We start from the raw sequence: 19,673 nt of genomic DNA on the forward strand, positions 1-19,673 counted from the left end.
TTGGAATTCTGTTCCCATAACTACTGATAGCATAATTACATGATGCTGAGGGTTATCAGTTATGATACTGTGTTATGGTAACTGTTGTTTTAATACAGTATGTGGCTTTATGGTTTGGTCTTTAATGTTAAATATGTGGTTAATCTGTAGCTAGCAATGCAATCTTAAATATAATTACATTTAATAGATGCAATATTCAATATATTATACATATTTAATAGTTTCCGAATGCATTCTAGAGAGTCATGATGAGTTTGGGGGGAAGATTTAAGCGGTCGGTTCCACACATTGACAGACAGACAGGCAGCATCAATGTCCTTGCTTTGTAAATGTGTGTGTATATGTGTGTGAGATGGAGAGAGAGATAGAGATATTGGTTCTGGCATGGCTTGGGGTAGAGTTTGGCTGTGTTGTATCCAGTCTGGCGTGGTGTGTGTGTGTTGGCATGATGTGTGCGTAAACCAGGGTGCCTGGCTAAGACTGAGACTGGCCTAGCAGGGTGGAGGGGGACCCCTCACCATGGAGGTCTGGCATGGAGAGACAGGGGGGAGCCATGACCACACACACACACAGGGCACCATCTGGGACAGGGAGTTTCCTGACACACACACACACACAGCCTCTATCCCATCTGTCATCAGCAGGACACAGCCAGGGAGGTGTGTGTCACACTCACTAGGGCGAAGGCCACCTGTTACTACTGTGAATGAGTTTATAACACTCACAATATAAACATCAGAATCAATATAAAAAGCACTTCACTAAAATACTGCACCAAAAGCATCATAACTTTCCCCAGCGTCCTTCCCAAGCCCTTGTATCAGCCTCTAAACATGGAATCCGCAGTCGGGGAAAACAGCGCCACTGGCAGCCACACCGCCGTTGTTATGGTTTTTGTTGCGAATTGAGGAACGTCACGCAGCATGTTACAAAAAATTCCAGTACATATTGTGCTCTTCTATCGCACGTGCAATTATGTCAGAGGGGATAAAACAGTATTCATTGTCAGCAGTAACTTTTTTGTTGTTGTAATATCCCAAACAGACGTGGCAGTTTAAACATTAATGATTCCAACTTTAAAAGCTGCTTAAAATTAAATTTCAATGAACGTTTGCATGTGCATTGGTGTGTGTGTACGCGCGCGTGCGTACCACCGTGTGTGTGAAGCCTACTAGACCGTAGCTAACCTAGCTACCGCACAGACTGCTATTGGTATTCTGCACCTGTCCTCCTCAGCCAAGGAGTGTGTGTGTGTGTGTGTGCGTGCGTGCGAGCGTGCGTGTGTGTGTGTGTGCGTGCCCTGCCACAAACCCACAGCACCCCTGTTGACTGGCTGGCTGCAGAATCGCCACCGGCCACAAGAGGGGGCAAGAAATACAACATTTACATTTACATTTTAGTCTTTAGCAGACGCTCTTATCCAGAGCGGCTTACAGTTAGTGAGTGCATACATTATTTATTTTTTATTTTTCATACTGGCCCCCCGTGGGAATCGAACCCACAACCCTGGCGTTGCAAACGCCATGCTCTACCAACCGAGCTACATCCCTGCCGGCCATTCCCTCCCCTACCCTGGACGACGCTGGGCCAATTGTGCGCCGCCCATGGGTCTCCCGGTCGCGGCCGGCTATGACAGAGACAGACTTTCTGGGAGATGTAAGATGTATTCGTGAAGTTTCTCGGAGAAGGAGTGATGATCTAGGATCAGGTTCCACCTGTTCATATAATTGTATTCATTATGATCTAAAAGGCCAAACTGATCCTAAATCAGTACTCTGAGACGCTTGGTAAAATACTCACATAGGAGTGCTTATTTGGGATCAGTTTTGCCTTTGTATGTCGGCTCAACCGGAAATGTTAATGGCGCATTGTCATGTCTAAATCCACGATCGGACTGAATCCTTGGAGCCAAGGTGATGTTGTTCTGTAGGATAAGGGATAGACATGGCTTGCGTCCCAAATGGCACCATATTCCCAGCGCACTACAGTTGACCAGAGACCTATGGGGGAATGACCCTAAATAGGGAGTAGAGTGTCATTTGGTATGCAGAAATGATAGGATACAGCAGCTTGCTTGGTCATGGTTGGACAGCATTTGAGTGGATAGCCCTGGGCTAGATAACATGGCACAACAGGGAACTAGGTCTGCCTGTTTGTCTGCCTGCCTGTCTTTCTGCCTGTCTAAAGTTCCTCCTTCTCTCACCTTTCACCTTATCTCTTTGTTTCTCATCTCTTTTTTTTAAACTCCTTTCCTCTCTCTCTCTCTCTCATCCTCCCTTCCTCTCTCCCTCCATCCCTCTTTTCTCTTCCCCTCTCCCCCCCTCCATCCCTCCCTCTCTCCCCCTCCCCCTCCATTCCTCCCTTTCTCCCACCCCCTCCATTCCCCCCCCTCTCCCTCCCCCTCCATCCCTCCCTTCCCTCCCTCCCCCTCCTTCCTTCTCTCTGTAGGTGGAGGTACAGACTGTTCTATCGTCCTTTCGCCCCAAACTCTTTGTGACCCACAGAGCTCATTAAGAGGAGCAGGTGAGAGAGGACATAGCATCTGTTCTAACAGACAGCGCAGTATACTGGTAACACACAAATCAGTCACCACACCTCAACACAGTATACTCACCCAAACATTACAGTATATGGGGTTGGTTTCTTGGCATATCATTCATGCTTGGGAGTTATGAGTTGAGTTATGTGTTGTGAGTGACGACTCGTTGCCTTCATCAATGAGGTCACAGAAAAGAACAGGATGTACACGAGGACAGTGGTATAACATGATTAAATGATTCCACCTCCAAGCCAGAGGAGGGCAGTGTGTGGCTGGCCCATTCTGACTAATATGAAGGACCCCCCCCTCTGTCGATTTCTGTGTCCCTTCTCTCCCTCTCTGTCGATATCCCTGTCCCCCCTCCCTCGCTCTCTCTTTCTCAATCTCTTCCCCCCTCACTCTCTCCTCTTCAGTGATCACACAGCAGCACTGTAGAGAGACATGCCAGAACCTTTGATCACACCACACCAGGGGAGAGAGAGAGAGAGAGAGAGCAGGGGGTAGAGTGTGTCACATATACTGGGACAGGCTAGTGTTCTACATTCTACTAGAACTCTGACATAATTATCACCATTGATGGAATGGCACAGACAGGAGCAAAGGATGGATGGATGGATGGAGGAGAAAAGGAGGACAATAACCGCTTGCAAAGAGGATCTGTTGATAAAGATAGACAGATCATTTCCACAACCAGAACCACATCACCTACACACACACACACACACCAAATCAGCTACTCAGTTTCAAGCCAGTCATTAGACTAATAGAGAGGAAGAGGAAGAAAAGAGGAAGAGGAAGAAGAGAGGAAGAGGAGAGGAAGAAGAGAGGAAGAGGAAGATAAGAGGAGAGGAAGAGGAGAGGATGAGATTAATTGACATCATCCACAGTGAAAAAACACTACAGTCAGGACACTAGTCAGAGATCAATATGAACATGGCAGTGACCTACAAGCACACATACTGTACAACATACAAACCACCATACTTTTTATTGCATTGATGAAGTGACTGAGCTGTATATGTGTGTTCATAGGCGGGAAGTAATCTGGGGGTGCTGCGATGCAGAATTTCTTTAGGGCCCGCGCTTCAGGCTATATGGGTCCACTAATACAGGACTAGTAAAGGCCCAGTGATACAAATGGCTATATGGGTCCACTAATACAGGACTAGTAAAGGCCCAGTGATACAGATGGCTATATGGGTCCACTAATACAGGACTAGTAAAGGCCCAGAGATACAGATGGCTATATGGGTCCACTAATACAGGACTAGTAAAGGCCCAGAGATACAGATGGCTATATGGATCCACTAATACAGGACTAGTAAAGGCCCAGAGATACAGATGGCTATATGGGTCCACTAATACAGGACTAATAAAGGCCCAGAGATACAGATGGCTATATGGATCCACTAATACAGGACTAGTAAAGGCCCAGTGATACAGATGGCTATATGGGTCCACTAATACAGGACTAGTAAAGGCCCAGAGATACAGATGGCTATATGGGTCCACTAATACAGGACTAGTAAAGGCCCAGTGATACAGATGGCTATATGGGTCCACTAATACAGGACTAGTAAAGGCCCAGAGATACAGATGGCTATATGGGTCCACTAATACAGGACTAGTAAAGGCCCAGAGATACAGATGGCTATATGGGTCCACTAATACAGGACTAGTAAAGGCCCAGAGATACAGATGGCTATATGGGTCCACTAATACAGGACTAGTAAAGGCCCAGAGATACAGATGGCTATATAGATCCACTAATACAGGACTAGTAAAGGCCCAGTGATACAGATGGCTATATGGGTCCACTAAAACAGGACTAGTAAAGGCCCAGTGCACTACTTTTGTGAAGAAATTGTTTTTCTTAAAATATATATATATATATATACAGTGGGGGAAAAAAAAGTATTTAGTCAGCCACCAATTGTGCAAGTTCTCCCACTTAAAAAGATGAGAGAGGCCTGTAATTTTCATCATAGGTACACGTCAACTATGACAGACAAAATGAGAAAAGAAAATCCAGAAAATCACATTGTAGGATTTTTAATGAATTTATTTGCAAATTATGGTGGAAAATAAGTATTTGGTCAACAACAAAAGTTTCTCAATACTTTGTTATATACCCTTTGTTGGCAATGACACAGGTCAAACGTTTTCTGTAAGTCTTCACAAGGTTTTCACACACTGTTGCTGGTATTTTGGCCCATTCCTCCATGCAGATCTCCTCTAGAGCAGTGATGTTTTGGGGCTGTCGCTGGGCAACACGGACTTTCAACTCCCCTCCAAAGATTTTCTATGGGGATGAGATCTGGAGACTGGCTAGGCCACTCCAGGACCTTGAAATGCTTCTTACGAAGCCACTCCTTCGTTGCCCGGGCGGTGTGTTTGGGATCATTGTCATGCTGAAAGACCCAGCCACGTTTCATCTTCAATGCCCTTGCTGATGGAAGGAGGTTTTCACTCAAAATCTCACGATACATGGCCCCATTCATTCTTTCCTTTACACGGATCAGTCGTCCTGGTCCCTTTGCAGAAAAACAGCCCCAAAGCATGATGTTTCCACCCCCATGCTTCACAGTAGGTATGGTGTTCTTTGGATGCAACTCAGCATTCTTTGTCCTCCAAACACGACGAGTTGAGTTTTTACCAAAAAGTTATATTTTGGTTTCATCTGACCATATGACATTCTCCCAATCCTCTTCTGGATCATCCAAATGCACTCTAGCAAACTTCAGACGGGCCTGGACATGTACTGGCTTAAGCAGTGGGACACGTCTGGCACTGCAGGATTTGAGTCCCTGGCGGCGTAATGTGTTACTGATGGTAGGCTTTGTTACTTTGGTCCCAGCTCTCTGCAGGTCATTCACTAGGTCCCCCCGTGTGGTTCTGGGATTTTTGCTCACCGTTCTTGTGATCATTTTGACCCCACGGGGTGAGATCTTGCGTGGAGCCCCAGATCGAGGGATATTATCAGTGGTCTTGTATGTCTTCCATTTCCTAATAATTGCTCCCACAGTTGATTTCTTCAAACCAAGCTGCTTACCTATTGCAGATTCAGTCTTCCCAGCCTGGTGCAGGTCTACAATTTTGTTTCTGGTGTCCTTTGACAGCTCTTTGGTCTTGGCCATAGTGGAGTTTGGAGTGTGACTGTTTGAGGTTGTGGACAGGTGTCTTTTATACTGATAACAAGTTCAAACAGGTGCCATTAATACAGGTAATGAGTGGAGGACAGAGGAGCCTCTTAAAGAAGAAGTTACAGGTCTGTGAGAGCCAGAAATCTTGCTTGTTTGTAGGTGACCAAATACTTATTTTCCACCATAATTTGCAAATAAATTCATTAAAAATCCTACAATATGATTTTCTGGAAAAAAAAATCTCAATTTGTCTGTCATAGTTGACGTGTACCTATGATGAAAATTACAGGCCTCTCTCATCTTTTTAAGTGGGAGAACTTGCACAATTAGTGGCTGACTAAATACTTTTTTCCCCCACTGTATATATATTATTCATAAATATATTTGTCCTGTTTACTTCCTGCGGCTATGTGTGTCTTTTAAAATTATGAAATAAAATACATTGATCGATCAATCAATCAATGAAGACAACAACAGAGGTTCCAATTGTATCGATCAATCAATCAATCAACAAGCGGTCATATATAGTTCCCTAAGGGGTTCCAATTTTATTAATCATTGGGACTTGATGCATCCAAGATAAGGATCATTCGATTCATTTTGGCACCTTGAAAAGACGTTAAGCTTTTTTATTTTCATTGAAACAACACAACGCAAAAAAAAAGAAAGAAAGAAAGAAAGAAAGAAACACCATAAGGCTGAGTGAGATTTCAAAATGAAGATGACATAAGTATATGTTCCAAAGAAATCATAGTTTCTTTTCTTATTAAAAAAGAAAAAAAGGCTTTACGTTCCTCAAAGTTTGTTTCTTTGATTAGTTACGCCCTTGAAAGCGTTGTTAAATGAAGCCTCGCCCCTTCTCCCGGCCTGTCGTCGAAAAAAGAGAAATACACACGTTACAGTAACATTTTAACTTCCAGCTTGGTTTTCACAACAACCCCCTACTGTACCGCCTTTATTGTATCATTGTTCAAAATGTATGTTGGATGATTTGATTAGCATGCATGTAAAGTTCTTAACTTGGGAGTCACTCAGTCTTAGCTTCCTCTAGTTGATCATCTTTTCTCACGGGTTCCTCTCATTTTTTTATAGCAAAGTGTCTTTCACAATGTGTCCGTTTGTCTTTAATTAAGTAAGCAGTCCACTGTCCCATTACCCAGAAATCATGTGGCTCATCATGTGACTCCCCACTGGACTCTACCTCTTTTTTTTGTAGCGCGTCCGTCCGAAGAGGAAGTGATGTCGACGTTTGACATTTAACCTATCACCCCCTGTTGACCTTTGGCCCCAAACAAAGATGGCCACGGACCAGGGACCTGAGTCAGCAGAAAGGTAACAGAAGGAATCACTTAAAAACAATAGAATCTATCTAAATATTATAAACTAAACTGCTTGTTGGCTAGTTGCCATTGTTTCCCGTAAGCTATGTTTACGTCACTTGTTGTTGTTGTTGTTGTTTTTTCAGTCCGAACGAATCAACTCGTTCCTCCTCCTCCGCTGTAGTTTCCATGACGACTTGATTTCGTTTCACCTTGTTTTGTAATTTTTGTTATTTTCTCTCTTAGCGTCAGGGAAGTCTCTCTGTGATTTAGTAACATATATATTCATATATTGATATATAATTAATACATATATGCGGCCTGGGTTCCCTCCCTGCGTTAAAGTCCCAAACCGCAATGGTTCACAGTATTAATGTGAAAAAGTATTAAATCAAATAGATAGAGCAACTAAAGAGAAGAGTGTAGGGAAGGAGGGGGGAGAAGGGTGCAGGGGTGTAGGGAAGGAAGGGGGAGAAGGGTGCAGGGGTGTAGGGAAGGAGGGGGGAGAAGGGTGCAGGGGTGTAGGGATGGAGGGGGGAGAAGGGTGCAGGGGTGTAGGGAAGGAGGGGGGAGAAGAGTGAAGGGGTGTAGGGAAGGAGGGGGGAGAAGGGTGCAGGGGTGTAGGGATGGAGGGGGGAGAAGGGTGCAGGGGTGTAGGGAAGGAGAGGGGAGAAGGGGTGTTTGGGGTTGGGGGACCAAGAAGAGAGTAATAAAAAATAGAACCCCACTACCTCACCCCTTCTCTGGGTACAGAGAGAGAGTGACACCCCATCCCCTCCTTCCCATCCTTTCTCCCTGCTCCTCCCGTTTCCCCATCCTCCCGTTTCCCCATCCTCCCGTTTCCCCATCCTCCCCCGTCATAACTTTACAAACATGTTTAAAACTCCTTAAACAACGGTAGATGGGAAAATCATGCATTTTATTTTTTTATTTTTTTCAGAAATCCTTTTGCGCTTTTTTTCAACATGGAAACTCATATGATGGTGAGGATCATCATCATCATCATCATCATCATCATCATCATCGCTGTTGTAGAACTATCCAGAACGGAAGCAGATCTAATCTGTTTTGTTCTGTAACGCTCTTTCATCCCTCTCCTCCTCCCCTTCTCTCCACCCCTCTCTCCACCCCCCTCTCCCGCCCTCTATCTGCCTCTCATACAGGTGTGGTGCGGCGGTTAGCTGCGTTGCCCGTGTCTGTCAGGTCTTTCTGAATACAGTTGTGGACCTGGAGGAAGCTGTGGTCCCGTTCCAACGTGGTTGAGTTATAGGTGGCTGTCGGCGTGCCTGTCTGGTTCTTCAGCGTATCCCGCGGCAACGTGTACATGGATAGCTCCGTCGACGGCAGCGCCCCGAATGCCTTCAGCCCCACCGGGGACGTATCCCGGGATGCTTCCCCCGTGGAACGGGAGCTGGAGCGCGAGCGGCCCCGGTAGCGGTAGCGGTAGGAGGGGATGCGTGTGATGGCAGCGCCCTGGAGGTAGTCGGCGGCGCTGATGGCGGCCCCCACGCGGAGCTGCCGGTGGCGGTCGATGAACATGTGCACGGCGAGCACGCCCACCATCTCAGCCATGATGAAGGAGAGGGCGCCGAAGTAGAACGACCAGCCATAGGAATAACTGTTCTTCTTAGAGTCCGACTTGGACGGGTCGCCCGCGTTGGCTGATATGTAGACGATGATGCCGATGATGTTACTCAGACCTGGAGGAGAGTGGGGAAGGGGTGATAGATGGGGGAGAGAGGGAGTCATCATCAGCCTCATCATCATAATCATCATCATCAGCCTCATCAATCTCTCTCTCTAATCACTTTCCTGCCTTCATGGAAGGTTGGGGCATTTTAAATCTCTCTCCACCACCCTCTCTCACACTTTCCCTCTTTTGCTCTCTATGTGTCTATCATCTCTCTCTGGCTCTCTCTCTTTCTCTCTGTAGTCTCTCTATCACTCTGTTCTTTAATCATATATATATAGAACATGCAGAAAGAGCAGTGTGTGTGTGTGTGTGTGTGTGTGTGCGTGTGTGTGTGTGTGTGTGTGTGTGTGTGTAAATGATGGGGCTAGAACAGAGCAGAACTATGTCAGGGACATCTTATTTTTAGAGATGAATCCTCATGGGTTCTCCACAGCCTAGCAACAGGAGAGAGAGAGAGGGGGGAGAGAGGAGAGAGGGAGGGGGAAAGGAGAGAGAGAGAGAGAGGGGGGAGAGTTGAGCGGGGAGGGAGAGAAAGAGAGAGATGTGCTCTATATGTCTGACCTGCCCCATGAAGATAGTTATCTGGCTCAGCATAGCCTAGAACTCCTCTCTCTCTCCGTCTCCCTCCCTCTCTCCCTCCCTCCTCCTCTCCTATTTTCTCTCCCCTCCCTCCGTCCCTCAATCTCCTTCACTCTCCCCTCTTCATCCCTGCCTTCCTGCAAAGACGAAGAGGATGCCTGCTACCCTCTACACATCCTACAACCCCTCCATCCCTTACTCTATTTCTCCATCCCTCCCTCCCTACCTCCAGAGCCTCCTTCCCTCCCTCCCTCCCTACCTGCAGAGCCTCCTTCCCTCCCTCCCTACCTGCAGAGCCTCCTTCCTTCCCTCCCTCCCTCCCTCCCTCCCTCCCTCCCTGCAGAGCCTCCTTCCATCCTTCCCTCCATCCCTTACTCTCTTTCTCCATCCATCCCTCCCTACCTGTGGAGACTCCCTCCATCCTCACAAGCAGAGACAAAGACAACGGCTCCCTCCCTCCCGCTACCCCTTCCCTCTCACCCTCCCTCCCTCTATCCCCCTCTCCCTCTATCCCTACTCCCTCCCAAACCCTCCCTCCCTCCATGGCTACCTGCGGAGACGAAGAGGATGCCTGCGCTAAGGATGATGTTGTGGCGTGACTTGTAGAACTCGCTGGCAGCTATACACAGCCCTCCCATGAAGAGCAGGATCACACTCATGATGGGGAAGATACTGGAGGCTCGCACCGCACCTGAGGAGGGACACACACAGACACAGGCACACAGGCAGGCAGACAGGCACACAGGCAGGCAGACAGGCACACAGGCAGGCAGACAGGCACACACACAGAGAGAGAGAGACAGGCATAATAAGGCATACATTGTTCTAAATGAGGAGGATGAGTAGAGTGCTGTGAGATGACTGACACACAGATTGAGGAATAAAGAAAGGTGAATAAATAATGACAGTACAGTACCAAGACTTGTTCCAAATAATCATTGTTTTAAAAATGTTAATTCTGAGAACAACACACTACCTACGTATAGAGACTGTGAGAGACATTTTGACATAACACACTCTCTCTCCCTCCTCTCTCTCTCTCGCTCTCCCTCCTCTCTCTCTCTCTCTCTCTCTCTCTCTCTCTCTCTCTCTCTCTCTCAGACACTGGGTCCTCTATTCAATTCTGTGACACTTCAACTCTCTCTATCAATTTCCCTGTGCCCGTCTCGCCTATCTGTCCATGTCTGTGTCTCAAACTCTCCCCCTCCTTTTTCTCATTCTTTTTTTCTGGTTCCCTCTATCCCTCACTTGATCTCTCCTCTATTAGAGAGCAGACACTGCTTCCTCTATTAGGACTCACTCCATCTCTCTATCACTCCATCTCTCTATCCCGCCACCTCTCTATCTGTCCGTCTGTGTCCCTGCTTACTTTCTTATCTGTCTGTCCATCAGCTGTCTGTCTCTTTGCCCTCTGATTGGCTTATCCGCTGTCCTCCGGCGTTGTCATTGCCGTGGTGACTGGGCTAGCAACCGTCTCTGGGACAGCCAATGGTACAGCTAAATGTGTGTGTGTTTCTGTAAGAGGGGGTAAGTGGTGTACCCTATACTCTTCCCCCTTCTCTCCACCACCCTTCCTCCTTCTTCTTTATTTCCCCCTCTCCATCCTTCTGCACAGCTGTCAGAGGGGGAGAGAGAGGAGGGAGAGAGAGAGAGAGAGAGAGAGAGAGAGAGAGAGAGAGAGAGAGAGAGAGAGAGAGAGAGAGAGAGAGAGAGAGAGAGAGAGAGAGAGAGAGAGAGAGAGAGAGAGAGAGAGAGAGAGAGAGAGAGAGAGAGAGAGAGAGAGAGAGAGAGAGAGAGAGAGAGAGAGAGAGAGAGAGAGAGAGAGAGAGAGAGAGAGAGAGAGAGAGAGAGAGAGAGAGAGAGAGAGAGAGAGAGAGAGAGAGTGTTCCAGGCGAAGGTTCCACTTGGTAAGGTTGATTAAATATTAAGGTGACCTCAGAGTTGGCCCGGCACCAACCTCCCCCTTTCTACCCCCATCCTCCCCCCTGGCCTGTCACATTAACCCCACCTCCCCCCTGCTCATTGACATGTGCAGTCAGGCTGCATTATCTTAAAGATGCAATAACCCCACATCACACACACAGCCTTCTCCAGAGTCAGCAAAAATCTCTCTCTCGCTCTCTCTCTCTCTCTCGCTCTCTCTCAAACACACACACACACACACAACATACACACACGCATACACAGACACACACACACATACACAGAACCCCCTGCACCCCCTGCACACACACACCTCTTTCTGGATCTATCTCATAAACAGACAGAGACTTGGAGACAGAGAGGAACACAGCAAGGTAGAGACACTGTTTCCATCTGTGAGAACACACACACAGGCATGAATGCATATAGGATCATATGGAAATGTGTGTGTATGTGTGTGTGCGTGTGTGTGCATGTGTGTGTGTGTGTGTGTGTGTCAGGCTGAGTTATGGTTTCATTAGCTCCAATTGTGGAGAGTACCTCCTGAGTTATAGAGAATACCAGGGGAGCACGTTGGTAACACACACACACACATGCACTCACACACACACACATACACACTCACACACACACACTCACACACACACGCACGCACAGAGACACACACACACAGACACACGCATTCACACACATACGCACACACACGTATGAATGCATACAGAAAATTCACCCCCGCCCCCACACACACACAAACACTCACAGTACAAACACACTTCTATCGGCCTCTCACACTCTCCAGAGGGGGTGTTTGTACTCTGTACACCACCCACAGGGGAGAGCCCAAGACACACACACACACAACCTCTATATCTAACCCGCCCCATGTGTTATTTGAAAGACTAAGCCACACCTAAGATGTCCGCCCAGTGTGCCAATGTTTGGGCCAATTCACTCAACCACAACACAAATGGCTGACCTCACAATAACACACCGTAGACACATTAAGATACGACCTGCAAACTCACAATGTAGCTTGTGATTGTCAAATGAATGCACAAGCAAAAAAGCATGAATGCACACACACACACACACACACACACACACCACACCACACACTGCAAGTGAGACTGGGGCATACACCCCCTTAAGAAACCTCTGCCCGCATCAGCCAATGACATCTGGCTCTTTACGTAACCATGGCAGCTATTGTAATGGTTAGAGAGAGTTCTGCTACTTTGCTGTGTACCAGAGAATGTGTGTGTGTGTGTGTGTGTGTACGGACAGGTTTCCTACATTATCAGGACCAGAATGTCCTGACAAGTCACCAGAATGTCCTGACAAGGTATTTTTTGAAAAGTCAGTACTTTATGTCCTGAATTTGTTAAAATACTAATTTAGGCTTAAGGTTTAGGGTTTGGGATTAAGGTTTGGGTTAAGGTTAGGGTTAGGGTTTGTGTGTGTGTGTGCGTTTGTGTGATTTGGGCAGTGTGAGTAGCAGAGTAGTCTCCTAAGTCAGCTGGGTCGATGCATACAGTGTATGTATGGGTTGCCCTCGTTGGTAGAGGTGTGTGTGTGTGTGTGTGTGTGTGTGTGAGAGAGTGAGAGTGAGAGTGAGAGTGAGGGAGTGGGAGAGGGAGAGAGAGAGAGCGCGCGATGGTTGGAGACCTAAAACTATAAGAATAAAAGATCAGAGAGAGTAAAGGTCATGGTTGTCTTGTATTATGAACTGGGTGGTTCGAGCCCTGAATGCTGATTGGCTGACAGTCATGGTAAATCAGACCGTATACGACGGGTATAAATAAACATTTATATTTACTGCTATAATGACATTGGTAAGCAGTTTATAATAGCAATAAGGCACCTCTGGGGTTTGTGGTATATGGCCAATATACCACGGCTAATGGCTGTTCTTATGCACAGTGTGCCTGGATACATCCCTTAGCCCAGAGTGCCTGGATACATCCCTTAGCCGTGGTATATTGGCCATATACCACAAACCCCTCGGGCCTTATTGCTTAATTATACCATAGCATTGTTGAATACTTGTTTCTGAGTGTGTGTGTGTGTGGTGTGTGTGTGGTGTGTGTGTAGGGGCTGTCAGCCAGTCATCGTTAAGCCGGTAGCTCAACTAAATGAAGAGCCTGTCATTGGCTAAAATATTAATGACATCATTGGACATGGTGACATCAGCAGCAGCTACCACAGTAAGTGGCTTTCTCTAAACCATTGCATCATAGATTTCTAATTATATGCATTGTGTGTGTGTGTGTGTGTGTGTGTGTGTGTGTGTGCCATGCGTCTTGATCCAGCTGGAGCCGAGCTCTTGACCATGTCTAATCCTATTGAATGGATCAGCGCCTGATAACTAGAACACACACACACACACACACACACACACACACACTGACAACTCTATAAAACTCACTGCAACACCCTGTACACAAAACTGTCACGACCCACTTTCTCTCTTTTTCTTTGCACCACACTGATCTCCTTTTCCTATCCATTCTCTCCCTCTCCTCTCCTCTCTCACTCTTTCTCTCTCCCTCTCCTCTCTCACTCTTTCTCTCTCCCTCCCCTCTCTCACTCTTTCTCTCTCTCTCCCCTCTCTCACTCTTTCTCTCTCCCTCCCCTCTCTCACTCTTTCTCTGTCCCTCCTCTCTCTCACTCTTTCTCTCTCCCTCCCCCTCTATCTTTCTCTCTCCCTCATTCTAACCCTCCCCTCTCTTTCTCTCCTGCATCCCTCCATCTTTCTCTATCTCTTCCTCAACCTTCCCCCTCTTTCTCTCCCTCCTCTCTCTCTCTCTCGCTCTCTCTCTCTCTCTACAGACCCAGTGGCGCTGCAGCTAAAATCCTGACTCCGGTTATGTAATTATGCATGTGTGAACTCATCCAGCTAGAGAGACGGAGAAACGAGAGAGCGAGAGAGAAAGAGAGGGAGTCAGAGAGAGAAAGAGAGAAAAAAAAGCGCGAGAGAGAAACAATGAAAATAGAACAGAGAGATGGGGCCCTGTCCTCTGTGTATACATGCATCTGTGCATACTTGTGTGTGTGCATGTGTGTTTGTGTGTGTGTACGTGTGTTTGGGTGTGTGTGTGTGTGTATTCACTGTTTACAGCATGTGTTGTTCGCCTAGTGACACCGGTTAGATCTGCTCCATTAATCTATTAATGACTCAGGCGTTTGAAATGGACGCCTATCACTTCACAGAGGACATCAGGACCCCTCAAGTCACCAAGGACTGATATTTAATATTCATGACACTTTGAAAATGTCAGTAGTTTATGTAGATCTGTAGGATTTTTTTCTTCTTCCCTTTTTAGATTTAAATTGAAGGTAGCAAAATGTCCAATGGATGTAAAGAATTTCACTAGGCACTGTAAGAGGAGAGGAGATGAGATGAGATGAGAGAGAGAGAGAGAGAGAGAGAGAGAGAGAGAGCGAGAGAGAGAGAGAGAGAGAGAGAGAGAGAGAGAGAGAGAGAGAGAGAGAGAGAGAGAGAGAGAGAGAGAGAGAGAGAGAGAGAGAGAGAGAGAGAGAGAGAGAGAGAGAGAGAGAGAGAGAGAGAGAGAGAGAGAGAGAGAGAGAGAGATACCAGGAATAGTAGCAGGACATACAACACCAGTGTACCAATCACTATAATCACTGTGAGGAACTGAGCTATTTTGACAGCCCCATCGCACCCCCTGCTCTCTCTCTCTCTCTCTCTCGCTCTCTCTCTCTCTAGTCCAGTCGTAAAACAAGCTACTCTCTCAAAAGCTCACGCTTCAAACTGGTCGGCATGGAAACCGACAGAGGGAAGAGTTAGTATGTGACTGCCGTTGTTTTTAGTTTAGGGGTAGGAGAGAGAGAGAGAGAGAGAGAGAGAGAGAGAGAGAGAGAGAGAGAGAGAGAGAGAGAGAGAGAGAGAGAGAGAGAGAGAGAGAGAGAGAGAGAGAGAGAGAGAGAGAGAGAGAGAGAGAGAGAGAGTATCCTCCTTACCCTCCCTAACCCTCACCCCTACCCTGTATCCTCCTTACCCTCCCTAACCCTCACCCCTACCCTGTATCCTCCTTACCCTCCCTAACCCTCACCCCTACCCTGTATCCTCCTTACCCTCCCTAACCCTCACCCTACCCTGTATCCTCCTTACCCTCCCTAACCTCACCCCTACCCTGTATCCTCCTTACCCTCCCTAACCCTCACCCCTACCCTGTATCCTCCTTACCCTCCCTAACCCTCACCCCTACACTGTATCCTCCTTACCCTCCCTAACCCTCACCCCTACCCTGTATCCTCCTTACCCTCCCTAACCCTCACCCTACCCTGTATCCTCCTTACCCTCCCTAACCCTCACCCTACACTGTATCCCCCTTACCCCTAGAGGCGACCCCCTCTAAGCCCTCTCTCTCACCCCCTCACCCTCCCTTACCCCTGTGCCCCTCTCTTTCAGGCAGGAATGAAGGAGCAGAGAGCAGGATGGAGGGATGAAGAGATGAGAGAGAGAGAGAGAGAGAGGAGAGAGAGAGAGAGAGAGAGAGAGAGAGAGGTGTGACCCATATAAGCGAGGCTGGAGTATTTATAGAAGAATGTGGCCTAATTGGCAAACCATCGGGAGAGCGACAGCGCAGTCCTGCTACCCTCCTCTTCCTCCTCCTCCTCCTCCTCCTCATCTTCTTCCTCTTCCTCCTCCTCCTCCACTTCCTTCACTGCCCTCATCCAGTTGAGTGTCCATTCAACCATCAAGCACTCCAAATGACACGTGGCGCAGCCATAGCTATAATTGTCATGGTTGACAGCAGGACTAAGTCATACTAGGGTAGGGCCAGCAGTTTGACCCAATGAAAGTACATATGAATGGACAAAGCCATCGATTACGTGACAACATTCATTCCTATGTGAAGACTCAATAGCACATTGAAGCCCAGGAAGTCAGTTAAGATGGCGTCTCATGTGGGAGATTTATGTTGACATAACATGCGCAGTTTTAGCAACTCGAGGCAGTGATGTTGCAGGCTAACTCTCATTGATAATCTCAAGTTGAAGGCCGACTGGGGTACTGCAGGCTGCCATTAGCTACTAAATTATCCTTATAACTTCTTCTGTGTGCGATTTTTAAATAATTGGTTCAAGGTCATACATCTGGTGTAACAGAACTAATTATTGGTACCATGATTGTCTTCAGCATTTTAATTTATTTACATGAAGACCGCCATTTTCCCCTTCACTATAATGGGGGATTCTGTTTTCTGCAAACAATACCTGTAGTACCGCGGTCGGCCTTGAACTTCATGGCTTCAATGAGAGAGGGCAGTTGTTCTTGCCTGGTTTGACCTGATCATGTGACCTTATACTATGTGACCTGGCCATGTGACCTTATACCATGTAACCTGAGCAGGGAAAACTCCAGGGACCATATCCACAAAGCCTCTCAGAGTACTGATGTAGGATCAGTTTCACCTTTTATATCATAATGACTAAAATTATATGGACAGCTAGGGACCTGATCCTAGATCAGCAGTCCTACTCTGAGACGCTTTGTGGATACGGGCCCTGTTCAAGTTAGGTAAAACGTCACACTTAAGGCACTGTAAACAAAATAGAACAAACAAAACTGAGAGAGAGATAGGTAAAGGTGTAGAGGTGGAGGGAAATACACTGAAGGAGAGAGAGAAATAAATAAAGGACTCACGTAAAAAGAACTCAGCGCCATCCGCTTGGAAGTCTGTGTCTTCTGGGAAGTGGTCTATCTGTTTACACATCCCTTTGTAGGAGCCTGAGAGAGAGAGAGAGAGAGAGAGAGAGAGAGAGAGAGAGAGAGAGAGAGAGAGAGAGAGAGAGAGAGATGGTTAGAGACCTAAAACTATAAGAACAAAAGACCAGACAGAGTAAAGGTCATGGTTATCTTCTATTATACCACAGCATTGTTGAATACTAATTTCTGATTGGCTAGAAGGGCATTCTAGAATGGACATTAAAACCAGATAACGGGACAGTTGGAAAAGATATCGGGACAGTTGGAAAATATATTGGGACACCTTGCAATCATGACTCAATATGTGCCTACACATGCAGACCGTACTTGCTACAAAGTTACAGAAAGCTAAACCAACATCTACACAAACTGAAATTGGATACATTGTAAAGACAGGTCCAACGTGGAAAAAACGTAGCTAGCATTGATTTTATTTTGTAGAGACATTATTTTGTTGTTGAGCATCTGATGACCTAACATGGTGAGTGATGAACACACATTTATCTGGTTCCTACTGTTGCAATCATGACGCAAGTGGCGCTATGCTGTCAAATCCTCCCACATGTTTCTAATTTGATCAGCTTTTTTCAGCAATGTTTTTTTGTCATATTGTCAGGTTTGCTAGCAACAAACTATTTAGCTAACTTCTAGCCTAGTGTTTGATATGCAATGTGATCTCCTTGTAATTAACAGTCAGTGTTGATGAGTGTGCCAGGCAAAATCTGGCATTATCAGCTCATTGTTATGGATGTATCCAAATGAATGTCAATAGAAAACAGCTACTTTGCTGTTATTCTGGAAGCCGAGGTAGTGACTGTGTTAGCCGTAGCTAGCTGGCTAGCTAGCAAGCAAGGGATAGTACGTTGCCAGTGAGCATGGCAACTAAACATAAAGATCAAACGACTGGGTCGCCTCTGTAAATATCCAACTAATCGAATGAACGACTGGTTCGTGTCTCTAGCAACGAAAAGACGACGTCCCGCTGCGTCGTCCATTATTTCCAAGGTAATGTACAGAACGTCGACATTTATCCCTTACTTATTGGACCGTTGGCTTTTATACTTTTCAAATTGTCAGTGAGCCTCAAGCAATTTTGCCAACAGTCACAACATTCAAATGAATAGAAGCCGCATATGTGGAGTCGCTTTGGTTGGGATTTTGGGGAGGTGCTTGGTTTGGCTGTGCGACGCCCGCGGTCGGTGGTCTATCATGGTTCTGCGCCTGCGGACATTGAATTAGCCTTTAGACTAAGACTACAGACTACATACAGACTACATACAGAGCACATACATAATAGATACAGCTGCATACAGGCTATATACACAATATCAGGTAGCACAGCTACATTTATCACAGAGATCTGTGTGTGTGTGTTTGTGAGTGTGTGTGTGTGTTTGTGCGGTTCTGCTTGGTTTAGCTCCCATGCCATCCAAAACCACTGTCATTAAATACACCTGTTAATTGTTATTGAAGGAAATGGGAAGACAGCATTCAAACTGGAGCAGAGGGCACACACACACAAGCAAGCACAAGCATGCATGCATGCACACACACACACACAGCATCATAGTATTGTGTCATACGTTTAGTTACACACACTCATCATCACACACATACATGTAGAAATTCATTAAACCATACTCAAGCGTCTCTCTCTCTTTCCCTCTTTCTCTCTCTCTCTTTCTCTCTCGCTCTCTCAAACACATGCACACCCACGCTACACCAAAAGCACATACATATGTAATCTGGAAGCACATATTCCTTCACTCTCTCCTCCTCCTCCTCCGTCTCTCTCTCTTCCTCTATCTCTCGCTCTCGCTCTGCCTCTCTCTGTCGCTCGTTCACTCTTCCGCTCTCTCTCGCTAGTTCGCTCTCCCTCTCTCTCTCTCTCTCTCTCTCTCTCTCTCTCTCTCTCTCTCTCTCTCTCTCTCTCTCTCTCTGGAAAACATACAGACACTCAACAAACACACATACTAAGGCCTATATACTGTCAGGGACTTTGCAATGGATTCTTAGAGGTTTTGACAGCCCTGTCTCACACACATCCATCCACACGCACACACACTTTCTAATTTTTATTTTCCATAATCATGACACGGCCTTGACCTGATCCTCATATCTGATTATATATATGAACAAAACTATAGAAACACAGGAGCTGTAGAAGAAAAGAGATCATACTAATAATCAATCTCATCCCCTCCTCTCTCTCTCTCTCTCTCTCTCTCTCTCTCTCTCTCTCTCTCTCTCTCTCTCTCTCCCCCCCCCTCTCTCTCCCCCTCTCTCTTAAGAAGCAACCCCCCCCATGGCTCTCCAAAGTCAATCAGCTTGATACTCTTTCTTTCATTTTCCTCTCTCTGTCTCTCGTAAGAAACCAACTCCTTAAATCGATCCTCCTCTTCCCACCTCCCATGAAAAATGAGTCCAGTCTTCTCACTGTCTCTGTCTCTTATTCCAGACTCTTAGTCTGGTCTGTCTGTGTCTTGGCCCAAACGTGCTTTTAGAATATCTTCCAAATGTACCCTTCCATGTTACAGATCGACTCAAGCACTCTACAGAGTCCAATCCCTAGTCAGCTCAGTTGTCTTCTAGAATATTAGACAGTTAGTTTTCATAATTTTCAAATTCTCAGTTCGGCTAAAACTATTTCTGTATCTGTCACCAGTTGAACAGATGCTTAACACACCTGGTTTCCCAGGTCTAAATTAGACCTTGAGACAGGTGTGCAGTCCTATACACAGGC

The 19,673-nt window shown here is 46.5% G+C and overlaps 1 protein-coding gene across 1 annotated transcript in view; it reads right to left on the reverse strand.

Moving 5' to 3' along the window:
* Window positions 1-7,620: 7,620 nt before the first annotated feature.
* LOC121555860 (voltage-dependent calcium channel gamma-2 subunit-like) overlaps window positions 7,621-19,673 on the reverse strand; it is a 66,934-nt gene continuing 54,881 nt past the window's right edge. The window contains exons 2-4 of the mRNA XM_041869709.2: window positions 16,868-16,951; window positions 9,824-9,964; window positions 7,621-8,701 (exon numbers count right to left, since the gene is read on the reverse strand). Coding sequence (XP_041725643.1) covers window positions 8,157-8,701; window positions 9,824-9,964; window positions 16,868-16,951 — 770 coding nt within the window. The 3' untranslated portion in view covers window positions 7,621-8,156. The remainder of the gene's footprint in view (window positions 8,702-9,823; window positions 9,965-16,867; window positions 16,952-19,673) is intronic.

The sequence above is a fragment of the Coregonus clupeaformis genome, unplaced genomic scaffold (assembly GCF_020615455.1).
Source record: "Coregonus clupeaformis isolate EN_2021a unplaced genomic scaffold, ASM2061545v1 scaf0083, whole genome shotgun sequence".
Classification (NCBI taxonomy): Eukaryota; Metazoa; Chordata; class Actinopteri; order Salmoniformes; family Salmonidae; genus Coregonus; species Coregonus clupeaformis.